Source organism: Perca fluviatilis, chromosome 20 (assembly GCF_010015445.1).
Source record: "Perca fluviatilis chromosome 20, GENO_Pfluv_1.0, whole genome shotgun sequence".
NCBI lineage: Eukaryota > Metazoa > Chordata > Actinopteri > Perciformes > Percidae > Perca > Perca fluviatilis.
The window spans coordinates 7,762,961-7,777,934 of record NC_053131.1 but is presented as its reverse complement, the minus strand read 5'-3'; the positions used below and the strand labels follow the sequence as shown (position 1 = coordinate 7,777,934).

Here is a 14,974-nt window from a genome sequence, read left to right as displayed (position 1 = left end):
TCCTATCTTTAATCAAGAGCGCATTCTTTGAATTTGAGAGCATTTCTCACTGATATTACGTTCAGATTTTGTAATAATTTCCCTCAAAACCTTGCTCTCACACTCAAATAGTCACTGCTCGCGCTTGGATTGGCTCTGCTTGTGCTCAAAGTTTGTGCTCGCGCTTGGATTTTCTCTGCTTGTGCTCAAAGTTTGTGCTGCCCTGGATTTGCTCTGCTTGCACTCAAACTTTCTGCTTGAACTCAGATATGTTGTTGTTTGGACAGATTTCCTGCTCTCAGCTTTGAACCTTCTCCTCGCACTCAGGCTGATTCTGCTCACTTGCAAAGTTTCTGCTCTCGGATTTCTCCTGCGCGCCTTGGATTTTTGTGTGTTATAACCCTATCAAAAGTCAACAACCAATAGAATGCCAGCTGTAGTGTTGACCAATGAAATGATCCCAACCCCGTTGAGGGTGCGTTCACTTTACTTTAGAACGTCTGTTGAGGGCGGCTGCACTGTAACCTGACTGTAACCAAGTTTATATATCCCCGCGCCGTTTATAGCTTTATTATAAGTATATGTCAACAATGTGCACAGAATGGTCGACGCACTTTCACCTGCACCCGTCAGGAAACGGGAGAAAGCTTTGAAGTGGGACGTATGAAGTTATGTCCACAACTACGAGGGTGAGTAACATAACTTAAGCACCTAGCTAGCTAGCTAGCATATGGCCTAGCTTGATGTCCAGAAACAAATAGAGGTGGTTTAATGTACCTAAACAATGATCAATGATTACCAAATTTCTCTCTCATATTGCTCCTCATAACCACTGAAAACTGTCAAAAAATCTAACCCAAAGTCCAATTATTATGGACGTTATGTGACTGATAACTGATTGATATCTGATTGATCATTGTTTAGGTACATTAAGTTACCACGTTAAGCTTTTCGTTAAGCGTTAGAATGTCCCGGCTGCTGTTGAGGGAAACTGTAGTCTATAACTTCCTGAGCGACTGATCGTCCATTTTGCCCCCTTTACATAATAAATATGGCTATGAAATGGAACATGAAATACATAAATGAGGCAATACATATATAGGCATTAGTCATTATAGTTCAATAGCCTAAATACATATGTTTTACTTATATTTATTTCCGGGGGACTTTTATTTATTCGGCTCTATTTATATGCACGTTATATTCAAAGGAAGTTTAGTTATCTCACAGGCTCAGACTAAAAGCAGCAGCAAGCCTGCCTGACATCAGTGCATAGCATATCACTGCAAAGTAAATAAAATATGAATAAATCACGCAGCGGTAGATTCCCAGGTCAGCTAGAGCGGCAACGCGAGCTCTGCAGACGGACCAGAGTCAGTCAGCACTGGGGAGCGAACCGCGGGGACCAAGCTCACAGGGCTGGTAGCTAGCTGCTAGCTAGCGCAGCAGCTAATATTAGAATATTAGACCCAGCACCGGAGGTCTGATCCCCATGATTTAAAACGAAAATCAAATAACCATTTGTTTTTAATACCTGTTTATGAAATGAAAATCAAATGAACGAAAAAGTACACGGACCCAGTCTGTTAAGTACAATTTCACCACTAATAAAACAGATCTAGAGATAATATGCTTTATTTGCAACTTAAATGTAATTTTTTAATTAATACAAAGCAAACTGAGCAGAAAGAACACGTATTTTGTTGGTTTTTTCTTCTTCTTCCAGGTGTGACTTGTACCCGTTGAGCTGCATCACAGCTGCACTATGTGCATGGACCTGTGCCAGTCAGAACATCACTCACCTGTGTGCAGAGGACAGGCAGCAGTAGCACAAACCAAGAAGGTTGGCAAGTCTGATAATAATGCAATTGTAAAAATAATAATAATATAATAGTAAAATCATGTTACATACACTTATGTTTCTTGCTTAAATTCACAGGGTGCACAACCAGGCCTGGGAGAGAAAATTACTGATGTCCACAAAACCAAATCAGAGAAGGTAAGGTAAGATAGTAATGATGTTAAAGCAAGCTATGTACACCTAATATAATACATGTTGATGTCTATGAATCTGTCTTTAATAGGAGCATACTATACAAAGACAACAGTGGAGAGTTCCTGAATCGGTCTGTCCTCAAAGTGCCAGAGATCTACAAGGACTTCACCCTTTTCTGCACCATCAGCGTATAATCAAAGTGATAAAAGAGAGAACAAATTATTGTTTTCTCTGTTGACATGAATAGGTGCCTGTAATGTCTGTCCATATATTCAATCAATTCAATAAATGTTGATAAGTATCACTGCTATTCCTTAAATCATTGTAGTTTTTCAGAGCAATAAGATACAGATTATTAAAACCATGTTCACATTTGCAACAAATTAAAACCCTGATCAAGGCAAATTGTTTTTTCATGTTCCATAACATTTATAAAAAAAAAACAGTACAATTAAATTTACCAGAGCTGACACTTGGTAAATAGCTTTAATTTACCTTGTCAAAACAATGAGTAATTCATAACAAATTGCACAATATTTGACACAAAACCTTAAAAGTGTATGGTTCATACTACGGTGAAGCAGTACAATGTGCCTATAGGATTTACTGTAGCAGGAACATTGATATTGGCAAACAGATGACCCAGGTTCAGGTGAGTTTGTGAGCAGGGTTATGAATAAAGATAAGATAGGCCTAGTGTTCACAAGAGGGATGATTCAGGTATGGCAACACAAATTAAGAATAATTCAATTAAATAGGAGGTATGTACAACTAGTAGAAGATAAATTAACTATACAAGAGCAATTAAGGTAAAGTTTTGAGGTGGCAAGCTAAAGTATAGTCAATAGCATGGAGTCAAGTCAACAGTGTACACCAGAATAATATATACTGTGATTAAGTAATGATACTGTTGTCTGTACTAATATAACACAAAAAAATAATACAGTGTTTGATGCAGTATGGAGAACAACCAAGTCCCATATGAACCCAAGAGACTTTAAGTGCAGCTGTTGATGATGTTCACTACAAACAAAACTTGCAGATGGTTGTAGTCTGTAGCCAGTCATACAGTAGGTAGATCTGGAGCAGATGGTTGTAGTCTGTAGCAAGCCGTACAGCAGGTAGATCAGGAGCAGATGGTTGTAGTCTGTAGCCAGCCGTACAGTAGGTAGATCTGGAGCAGATGGTTGTAGTCTGTAGCCAGCCATACAGCAGGTAGATCTGGAGCAGATGGTTGTAGTCTGTAGCAAGCCGTACAGTAGGTAGATCTGGAGCAGATGGTTGTAGTCTGTAGCCAGCCATACAGCAGGTAGATCTGGAGTAGCAGGGTGAATTCTAGCTATCATGGGTTGGTGATATGACACACAGATCAACAGGGGTCAAACCCCTCAGCCCCACCTGGATGAAATGAAAGTAAAACAAAATACTTGTTTTTTCAGTTCAGTTTGCTTTGTATCAATTAAACAAATAACTGCTATTTATGGAGCAAATAAGAAACCATATCATTTCTAGATCTGTTTTTATTATAGTGATAAAATTGAACTTAACATTACGTTTTATACAGATTGCTATGAATCTATTTTCAAACTAATGTTATATGAAGGAATGAAGACTAAATTCTGATGAACAACAAACAACAGTGATGCAAAAACTGACACAAACAATCCAGTTTCTTGTGTTCTTTCAGTTATATTACAGTTTATGTTTTACTACTGGCTCTAACATGAAATTAGCCAAATCCCAGGAACATGGTTAACCAAACGAGGAAAAAATACAAAGTAGGGTCATCACATATACACACACTGTCCGTCATATGTCGTTCAATCTAGCTAGCTATATAATAAAGAACATATATTTGTTTCTGGACATCAAGCTAGGCTATATGCTAGCGCCATATGCTAGCTAGCTAGCTAGGTGCTTAAGTTATGTTACTCACCCTCGTAGTTGTGGACATAACTTACGTCCCACTTCAAAGCTTTCTCCCGTTTCCTGACGGGTGCAGGTGAAAGTGCGTCGACCATTCTGTGCACATTGTTGACATATACTTATAATAAAGCTATAAAGCGGGCAGGCGGGCCCCGATATATAAACTTGGTTACAGTCAGGTTACAGTGCAGCCGCCCTCAACAGACGTTCTAAAGTAAAGTGAACGCACCCTCAACGGGGTTGGGATCATTTCATTGGTCAACACTACAGCTGGCATTCTATTGGTTGTTGACTTTTGATAGGGTTATAACACACAAAAATCCAAGCGGCTGGAGAAATCCGAGACAGAAACTTTGCAAGTGAGCAGAATCAGCCTGAGTGCGAGGAGAAGGTTCAAAGCTGAGAGCAGGAAATCTGTCCAAACAACAACATATCTGAGTCCAAGCAGAAAGTTTGAGTGCAAACAGAGCAAATCCAAGCGGAAAGCACAAACTTTGAGCACAAGCATAGAAAATCCAAGCGAGCACAAACTTTGAGCACAAGCAGAGCAAATCCAAGCGCGAGCAGTGACTATTTGAGTGTGAGAGCAAGGTTTTGAGGGAAATTATTACAAAATCTGAACGTAATATCAGTGAGAAATGCTCTCAAATTGAAAGAATGCGCTCTTGATTAAAGATAGGAATATAACTCCATACAACTGCAGCTGCTGTGGAAACCTGCAAAAGACAAATAAGTGGCTGAGTCTGAAGGTCAAGGATGTGTAATTGTGTTTATACTAGAATAAAACTAAGTTTCAAGTTAAAGTTGAAATATAATTAAACACACACACACACATACACACATACACAAAGCTGTGTATCACTTTGATAAAGGGATTTGCCATTGAAATATCAATAAAATATGTTACAACATCTGAATAACTTTAATTTCTCTGTTTTTCTGGGAGAGAAAATTATTATTAAGTATTTAAATAAAACTGACATTTTTTTCCCCAATCCCCTTTCTGATGGTATTTATGGTTAGCCTTATTCTGCACTAGACATTAAATGTATTTACATTTAATTACTACCTCACTATATAGCAATAGCCATTTCAATGCAGGATTTAAATGATCTAATTGTAGTTATAACTCATTGAAAGAAGCCTTAATGTTTACTTAAGGCTCTCTCCAATTTTCTCCTCTTACCTGTAGTGCTATTTATCAGTGTAGGTTGTTTTGATCCAAATTGCCCAGTGTTGGAGATAACGACCGGAGAGATGGCTGCCTTCTTCGAAAACTTCAATATATTGGAACTAGATGGCACTCGCCTTGTGGTGCTCAAAGAGCCAAAAAATACATATGACAGACTCAAGTCTCTTTCCAGAAATCATGACTCGGCCACTCAAGATACTTCACCTACCTGGTTGTGAGCAGTTTCAAATAGGAACTATTTTCTTTCCACCAAACTACACACCCCAATCGTATCGCAACGCCGAAGAAATTGAAGTAATTCTGCATAATTATACAGTTGACGGGTAGTGTGTATTAAATACATTTATTTTTTGTGGCCCTTTGAGCACCACAATGCGAGTGCCAGCTGGTGGCATTATAATAATGGATAGTAGGTATTAAAAAGACTAGCAGGTTAGAAGGAAAATATTTATTTTTGTTTTTTTAGATTTTGAACTGTCCCTTTAAGCAGTCCTGCAAACAGAAGTATCAAAGCCACAGGATACCCACCTGTCGAGACTCTGGAATGCCGTATCGTAGGTCTGTGACAAAGTGCTCGCAGTTGTATTTCACGATAGAGTACGGCATCTTCCGACCCACCATGCTACAGGCCTCCTTCACGATGATGTCACGCTCACGAGGCTGGTACTTGTCATCTAGGAGGTTGTTGATCTTGAAACTATCGTTGCCGACCACTTCCCAGATCTTCTCACGCTTCACCTGTTCTTTGGGGCTTTTCCAGGCAATATCATCATCTATGTGTGTTTTATAGAAGAGACAGACAGGAAAGAAGTTAGAATAAAAAGAAAAAAAACATAGAGAAAGGGATATAGAGGGGCAAACAATATGTTGCCATTCATCAAGTCTTGGTCTTTACTATTATTTTGCATTGACATGCACGTAAAAACGACATAATTACCAACAAACTATAATTAAGGAGAGTGACACGCAAAAGGTTATAAATGGTCCTCCAAGATGAATGTAGTAAATGCAACATTTCACTCACTTGGAGGAGCGAAATTAACAACTTCCTCTCCACCGATGTAGATGGCCCAGTGATTATATATCCCACGGGAGATTTCAATCAGGTCTCTGGGCTTTGCATCAACCTAAAATCATAAGGAAAACAATTAAAATGTATAAATCATAAAAATAATAAACTTCACATGTAGTCAGTACCCCAGGTACCCCCTGGAGTTTTTTACCATGTGTACGAGCATGTGGGTGATTGACAGTTATACCCATTATTTCACCAAAATTTGCTTCTATTGAAAGGTTTTTTAAATAGCCAATAGACTCCTTTCCTATTGCCAGTAGACGAGTATCCCTGTCTGTTTTTGTTATTGCTGAGTCACATTCGACATCAGGAACGTGCCAGAAAACAGGTGTTAACTTTTTCTGCTACAGCTTCAAGATACAGTGGACAAAACTGTAAACTCAAAATGTTGGGTCTAGCTTCCCAGACATAAACAGTGGGACTTGAGTCAGTTGGCACTTGATGAGCGAGGTGGTTGATACACTCTCTGGAGGACCAACTACTGCTGGGTGATGGAAAATGCGTCGCTAACTATGCGCTGCTTTTGAATGTGACCACTATGGGATTAGTTTTGTGACTTTAATTCCAAGCAAAACTTCTCAAGTATCAAACAAAAAACACTAACTCAAGCAAAAAAATTGTCACCTCAAAGGTAAAACTTAAAAATTGCAAACAAAACATTTGTGTAGTTGTAAACTATTGGTCTTTTATTTGTTTGATATTATGTCCTTTTGTTTACAGTTCCCTCTGCTTCTTTCTCAATGATCAGTCTTTTGCTCTCTCCATCACGTTTGTAGTCATGCTCCCAGCTTTCTCCTTTGCGCTCCCTGAGTTTTTGCTTGCGATTCTGACACAAACATCTCGTGTGTGCATGTGTCCTGGTGGCTGGCCATATCTTACTTTACACATGTAGTCAACGTGGAGGTAGGAATCTAGAAGTGTGATCAATAATATTCCAGAAATAAGTGTTCCAGTAGTGTTCAGAAAGCTAGAAAAATCTTTCTAGAGTGCAGGCTTTATTACAATTATTTATTATTGAGCTAATTTCAAACACTTTTTTATCATCCAATAAGGTACTTCAAGCTTTACAATAAGAAGTCAAGGAAGTGAAGGACTACAGCCACATCCCAGCCCTTCAGAGAACTGTCCTGCAGAAAAGGCTGTCGTCCAGACTGGAGCGGTGGGCCATCAGTGAGCTCAGGAGACCAGATGATCCCAGGCGTCCAGGAGTTGTGTGATATTCCTGCACCACCCTCAGAAGTGTTGTTGCAGACACAAGTCAGCAGAGAAATACAGCTTGCCTTAGGTGAAACTGAATATGTGAAATATATACATAACCCAATTACTCAGTATGTTTGTGTATTGTTGGTGATGAAAAACTGACCCTGACCTGTGATGTACTGCAAATAATGACTGACACTGAGTTCCAGCTTCTTCTACCACCGGAGCCCCAGCTAAATATGTTCAAATATCCATTATTTATGTGAAGTTTTATATTGGACTAAAAATAAAGCATTATAATAGTCTCAACCTTATTTCCTGTTTTTATATAATGAACCAAACAGACAAGGGTGAATGTAATTTTTTTTAAATATATTATGTGCATTTTAAAATATAATTACAGTAAGACAATGTAAACACAAATTAAATTACAGGGCAGTATACTGTAGTAGGATATATTGACATACAATGGACTAAGAAACTACAAGTACACCAATGAAAACTTAAGAAAAGGTTATTGTAAGTGTTAATTGAGTATTTGAGCAAAATATGATCAATACATACACTATTGGTCTATACCCTGGCTGTTTGAAGCCTTCGCACACAGTGTTTCCTCCACAGAGAGATCGAAGGCTCCTCTCCCTCTGCTGCTCCACGTCCTCCTGGTTGGTTGGCCTGCTGCCTGATGTGAGCTGTGATAGAAAATTATAACAAAGTTTCTTACACAAATCAAATGGTAACAAAGTTCTTACTGATAACTGAGGCTTCCAAGGTTGTGTGATTTACAATTAAAATAACTTGCTTTTAAGTAGGCATTAGCAAATGTGTAGGCTTTAAAAACACTATGAACATTTTCCTTATGCTGACCTGCTTGCAAATGCAACAGAAGACATGTAATTAGAGTTAGAATAGCCAGTATTTGTCCTAACTAGGAAAGTACAGATGAGCACAAAACTATAAAGATGAACCAGTTAAGCAGTGCCAACACTGCATTTGTACTGTACAGTATGTGTCGACCTCTAGATATAATACATTATATTCACAGCTTCAACATTGTACAACTTAACCAATACCCTAGCATTGTGTATTATCAGGCCAATAGCAACCACAACAATTAGTAGTTAGCCGGATAATAATTTTTCGTAATAGACCATAATATAGCTACATTACTAACCTAAGGTTACCTGGGAGAGCATCGTAGCTCTGCTCGGGTCCTGCAGGTCTCTACAGAGAGAAGCCGATAATTAATACAGCTCCATTGAGTAAGGCCTCACGAAGAATACATGATTCCCATGGTAAATTAGCTCAGTAAGGTAGCTGGTGGCTACAAGTTTTAGATAATGTTAGCAGTAGCCTATAGCTAATGTTAAATGCTAACTTAAAAAAGCTTTACTAGCTAGCTAGCTAGTCACTTAACACAAACAACGAAATACTAATGTCTATACCATGCATGCTTAACGTAGATCAGAGATAATATATATATTAATAATACTTACACTTTATTAATCTTGTAGTAATCCCCTGTGGAGTGGCTTCTGTGTCCTCCAGACCAGACTCTGAGTCTCTAACGTTAGTTTACCTGCACTGAGGCTGAGCTGTCACTCAAACTTTCCCCTTAACTCTCATTAGCCAATGGGGACGCACCCCTGTAAATCTTCGGGATTATTACTTTAACAACTTAAACAAAGTTTAAATCGGGTTTACACATGTTTTATGAAGATGGAAATGCTTTCAACATGTTAGTTAGACCTCAAGAATACACAGAATACGTTTTGGGGAGAAACGGTGAATGTAAATCTAACCTTTGCTTGTTTCCAAAAAACTCCTCATGGCACCTTCGATAGTTATGTTTTACGAAGCCAAAAATTGTACTTCTAGCAATCTACTGCACGTGTTGAATGGGTTTTCCAAGTGAATAGTATAAATAGAGCTACTATGCATCCGTGATATCCACAACTGTCTGTATACGGGTCCGTTCCGGAGTATAATCGTGCCTTAACTTAAGTCTTCAATTGCGACTTTGGCTCAGTTTGTACAATCAACTGCTGCTCTTTTAAAAAATCAATAAATGTGTCAGGGCATTAAAGAAAGGCCCGGTTTTTCAGTAACCTGGCATGACATGCTGTGGAAACTAGGTATAGTGCACAGATACAATTAGTCAACAGTGGGAGATTTTACCTCCAGTAAATTGGATATGGGCTGAAATATGTGCCACCAGAAACTGAATTTGAATCATTTATATTTTAATTTTAATTGCTAAATTTGAATAATTGCATTGAAAAACTGAATTTGAATCACATAATTTGAAATTGTATTGTTTAATTTGAATCATTGCATTGAAAAATTTAATCTGAATAGTATAATTTGAAATTGAATTTATTCGTTTGTAACTGAAATCCAATAAAATTTGATCTTCACTGAAAATTCAACTCTCTATATCCTCACATTCAGTTCTCACTATTCAGATTCAGATCAGCAAATTCAATTTCAAGTTACTGAGACAGACATCCGGGTACTTGGAGGATGAAGGAAGAGCAATCGAGCGCAGATCGATAGGTAGAGTTCAGTGGCGCAGGAATAGCACTAAAGATGCCAAACTGTTTTTGGATGTTGGAACGAAAGAAATGACAAAAACCAAACAGCAAGGGATAACAGTTCACAGGTGAGAATGTGTTTTATGATATATATGCGCCCCTTGGACATGCAATCTGACGCGCTCAGCGTGAGGTAGAGTTTCCATGGCCGTTGTTATAGCCGCTACAGGTTTCTCCTACTTTATATTGTGTTTACCGCGTAACGCTGTGTTTTGCTGTGTCACCAGATTATCCCTTAATCAGTACCAGATCAAAAAATTACAAATACCGCTGATTTTCAAATTGTTTCCCAGTCACTCTACGCAATGTGGTCTAAGTAATCGCCACATCACAGCCACCTACAACAAACAAAAAAAGATCTAAAAACAATATAACCATTCAAGTTCGGGTCGAGCTGGTTTCGATCTTGTGGCATAAATATAATAGTTAACACCTAAGTCGGCAGCTCTACACAGTGAGCTATCAAAGCTCTGAATGAAGCTGCTTCCAGTCACCTATCTAGTTGAGGAAATACCCGATGATAGTTTTCACGTTTCTTTCCTCACATCTACGGCCATATGGACTACTACTACTTCATCACAGCCACCTACTAAGCTACACATTGGGACTGATACATATGTTTTAACAGTAACGATAACTCGTGGTCTAATATTGTCGATATAGGCTACACAATTGTTACCACCGAGTCACAGAAAAGTGGTAGTAGGCTGCATGACTCAGTTTGAATGCATGGTCTTCATGATTTACAGTCATCGTCTCTCCTTCTGTGTAACCTGTATGGTATGGCATATAGTAGCCTAATATATACCTCAGAATTTGCAAAATAACGGCTTGTAATACAGTGTTAACCTACTTGAGTTTGGCCGCGAATTAACCAAGCATGTTAATGTGTCTCTAATCGAATCATTCCATCCAAACTGATGTAAAGTTGTTCTGAAATCTAACTCTGACACAGCAAAGTAGCTATTAGTATTTTTTAATGAGCTTATTCATCTTTAGTGATATGAGTTTCTCTCTGGGTTTAACCCAGTGCGCCCCTTGTGGACAAAATAAAACACCAGCATATTACAACATGAGAAACATCACATTCATAGCCTTAATTATTACAAGCCACTTCCAAAAACGCATTCATAACAAATCAGTACAATTGCAAGAAAGGCGAAAAAGAAAGTTGATCTGTATATATGCCTTAATCGCCTCCCAGTGATTGCTAACATCAAAGGAACATTTTGTTTTGGGTTGATCTGAAACAATAATAGGCCTATAATTTCCTCATTGTAATATTGTAGCCTCCCTTCGGTGTAGGCTATACCCGACTCTGTTGCGATTCCTCTATCAACACTTTTTAAATGTAGGCTAAGGCGTAATGTCCACAATCACATTATGTAGCCTATATTAGTTTTTGGAAGTGGCTTGTAATAGGCTATGAATGTGATGTTTCTCATGTTGTAATATGCTGGTGTTTTATTTTGTCCACAAGGGGCGCACTGGGTTAAACCCAGAGAGAAACTCATATCACTAAAGATGAATAAGCTCATTAAAAAATACTAATAGCTACTTTGCTGTGTCGGAGTTAGATTTCAGAACAACTTTACATCAGTTTGGATGGAATGATTCGATTAGAGACACATTAACATGCTTGGTTAATTCGCGGCCAAACTCAAGTAGGTTAACACTGTATTACAAGCCGTTATTTTGCAAATTCTGAGGTATATATTAGGCTACTATATGCCATACCATACAGGTTACACAGAAGGAGAGACGATGACTGTAAATCATGAAGACCATGCATTCAAACTGAGTCATGCAGCCTACTACCACTTTTCTGTGACTCGGTGGTAACAATTGTGTAGCCTATATCGACAATATTAGACCACGAGTTATCGTTACTGTTAAAACATATGTATCAGTCCCAATGTGTAGCTTAGTAGGTGGCTGTGATGAAGTAGTAGTAGTCCATATGGCCGTAGATGTGAGGAAAGAAACGTGAAAACTACCATCGGGTATTTCCTCAACTAAGCCCAGGTAACCAGGTGTTTTAGATCAGCTCAAATCAAAATGTTACCTGGGTGATGACGTAGCTAATAGATAGGTGACTGGAAGCAGCTTCATTCAGAGCTTTGATAGCTCACTGTGTAGAGCTGCCGACTTAGGTGTTAACTATTATATTTATGCCACAAGATCGAAACCAGCTCGACCCGAACTTGAATGGTTATATTGTTTTTAGATCTTTTTTTGTTTGTTGTAGGTGGCTGTGATGTGGCGATTACTTAGACAAAATTTTTGCGACAGTAGATCTGGGAAACGATTTGAAAATCGGCAGTAATATGTTTGTGATTATGTGACGAATCTGGTGACACAGGCGGACCACATCGGCAGCTGTTAGGTAAACACAACATACGGAAACCAGTTAGGGTAGAAACCAGTAGGGCTATAACACCGGCGACAGCGTCTCTTTCCCCGGGCAGGAACACCGCTTCGTCTCGCTGCTGCGCCGGTCCCCGCTGATCCAGATCGGACCGGCCAAAGACAGAGTGGTGATCGGCAGGATCTATCACGTAGTCCAGGACGACCTGTATGTAGATTTCGGCTGGAAGTTCCACTGCGTTTGCCGGTGTTATGTGCCTTCTGGTTTTTCCACCTACTGGTTTCCGAGCCTGTCCAGATGCCGTGTAAACCTATCAACCTACCCACGTCAACAGATTCGCTACATATTCATAAACATTTTGCTGGCCTTTGCGTACCGCAACTCAAATCAAAACTATACTGAACTGAACTGAAAATGGGCCCACCATTACTATAACATTGTACAGCGGGGAAAATGTGTTTTAAAAGTATTTAGGATGATCCGTGTCGCGCTGGATTCGTACCTCCCTCAGCAAAAATAAAAACTTAAGAGTCCACTTCACCATCCACTACACTATCACGTTTATCACACCAGCTACCAGGACATGACTTTTTTTTTTCGGTCAGTAGGCCATGAATCACTGTTTATCTGAGTATTCCGAAACAACAGGTTACCTTGATTTAGGCTTAAAAACGTAACGATACCGTGCACTCTAACCATCGCTGTCAGTGTGCAAGGATTTGTTATAAATTCTACCAGGCGACACACGGATTGTGAAACAATGGGTCTAAAACAACTGGTTACCCTGGGCTGGAAACGCATGATCTCGAGGCTCTCACAGCTACAATAGGCTACCTTGGATATGAAAAGAAGCAATATTTCTATTGACCTTGTTCTACGTTTCGAATAGCCTACAACGTTATGTTTACGACGGAAAATAACTACGTATTTGAAACCCCTACAATAGGCTACAAAGTTCTGTTTAAGAAATTTGAAATATAGTTTGCGCCCAACCTTTGAATTGTTTTCGTTGTAGCCTATAGGCTCTATGTCACCACCCGGATATCAGAAGATCAGTTTTGAAATTGGTGTAAGATGAAAGGTGAACCTTGTTTTCAACACTCGTCTTAAGAGTGCATCGTTGCAAGTTGTTTCGAACCAATTCAGAACAAGCTCCGTTGATGTTAGTTGCAAGATAAATGAGGTTGGAATACGGTTGTTGTTGGGAATATTGGCGAACAGGTAGGTTTAATGTCATAAAATGAAAAGCAGCAAATCCTTTATTGGGTTAAATATTTTGTCTTCTGTCATATGGCGTTGTATAACTTTGGAAACGTAGATGTAGGCATGTGAGCCATGTCAATAGAAATATCGCTTCTTTTCATAAATCCAAGGAACATGTTATTGTAGCTGTTTGAGAGCTTCGAGATCACGTTTCCAGCCCAGGGTAACCAGTTGTTTTAGACCCATTGTTTCAGAATCCGTGTGCTGCCTGCTATAATTTATGATGAATCCTTGCACATGGGCAGCGCAGAGGTGTAGCAGAAGGTTGGAGTGCATGATATAGTTATGTTTTTAAGCCTAAATCAAGGTAACCTGTTGTTTCGGAATACTCAAATAAACAGTGATTCATGGCCTACTGACCGAAAAGAAAAAACAAAGCTATGTCCTGGTAGCTGGTGTGATAAACGTGATAGTGTAGTGGACGGTGAAGTGGACTCTTAAGTTTTTATTTTTGCTGAGGTAGGTACGAATCCAGCGCGACACGGATCATCCTAAATACTTTTAAAACACATTTTCCCCGCTGTACAATGTTATAGTAATGTAGGGCTCATATTTTCAGTTCAGTTCAGTATAGTTTTGATTTGAGTTGCGACATGCAAAGGCCAGTAAAATGTTTATGAATATGTAGCGAATCTGTTGACGTGGGTAGGTTGATAGGTTTACACGGCATCTGGACAGGCTCGGAAACCAGTAGGTGGAAAAACCAGAAGGCACATAACACCGGCGGCCGGCGGACGGAGAGAAGCTAAAACGGGGCAGCAGAGTCCGTTTGCGGCTGCAGGATCTGGAGCTCACTGCCCGCTTCCTGGGAGCCAAAACCGACACCACCCTGCTGGAGGCCCGGGCCGTACTGCTGGGACGGCTGGAGGGAAGGGAAGCCCGGGAGAACTAGAACCAGGACTCAGCGGAGCGGACTGTCACAGCCTGAAGTTTAAATCAGAGGTTTCCTAAAGGGAGTCTGGCGGGACTCGGACTGTGGACGACGAAACATGATTTTAAGTCTCGTTAAATAAATAACTACATGCAGAAATAAATGAAATGAATAGTGGAGGAGTGAGCCTGGACATTTCAGTCTGTTTAAACTTCAGTTTGAAGCAGAACCTCTTAGTTCAGAAGGGTGAAGTTTCTGTTTGGACTCAGATCTGTGAACTGATTATAATAAATATTCTTTTTATAAACACATGAATTAGTCTCTTTGTTTTGTTTGTTACTGCACATGATGATAAAGCTACACTTTTAAATCACAAACAAAACTAATATGTATATAAACGCTCTAAGGAAGGAGACGCACGATCAGATATTAGAGTTGATTAAAAATAGACTCAAATAATTTACTATTTTGCGTTTTAATGTGGAAACATCTTGTATAAACTCAGGGGAC

At 39.3% G+C, this 14,974-nt stretch overlaps 1 protein-coding gene across 1 annotated transcript; it reads right to left on the bottom strand.

The window, feature by feature from the left end:
- Nucleotides 1–5,575: 5,575 nt before the first annotated feature.
- LOC120548893 (phospholipase A and acyltransferase 4-like) lies at nt 5,576–13,131 on the bottom strand. Its single transcript, XM_039785404.1, has 3 exons — nt 13,114–13,131; nt 6,118–6,220; nt 5,576–5,866 (listed from the first exon to the last, which is right to left on the bottom strand). The coding sequence occupies exons 1-3, from the start codon at nt 13,129–13,131 to the stop codon at nt 5,601–5,603; spliced, it is 387 nt and encodes a 128-aa protein (XP_039641338.1). The 3' UTR covers nt 5,576–5,600.
- Between the last annotated feature and the right edge of the window lie 1,843 nt (nt 13,132–14,974).

Bases quoted from the DNA above. Each gene is read 5' to 3' on its own strand.
- LOC120548893 (XM_039785404.1), bottom strand. The intron at 5,867-6,117 runs GTGAGTGAAATG...AAACACACATAG, and splicing joins TGTTAATTTCGCTCCTCCAA to ATGATGATATTGCCTGGAAA.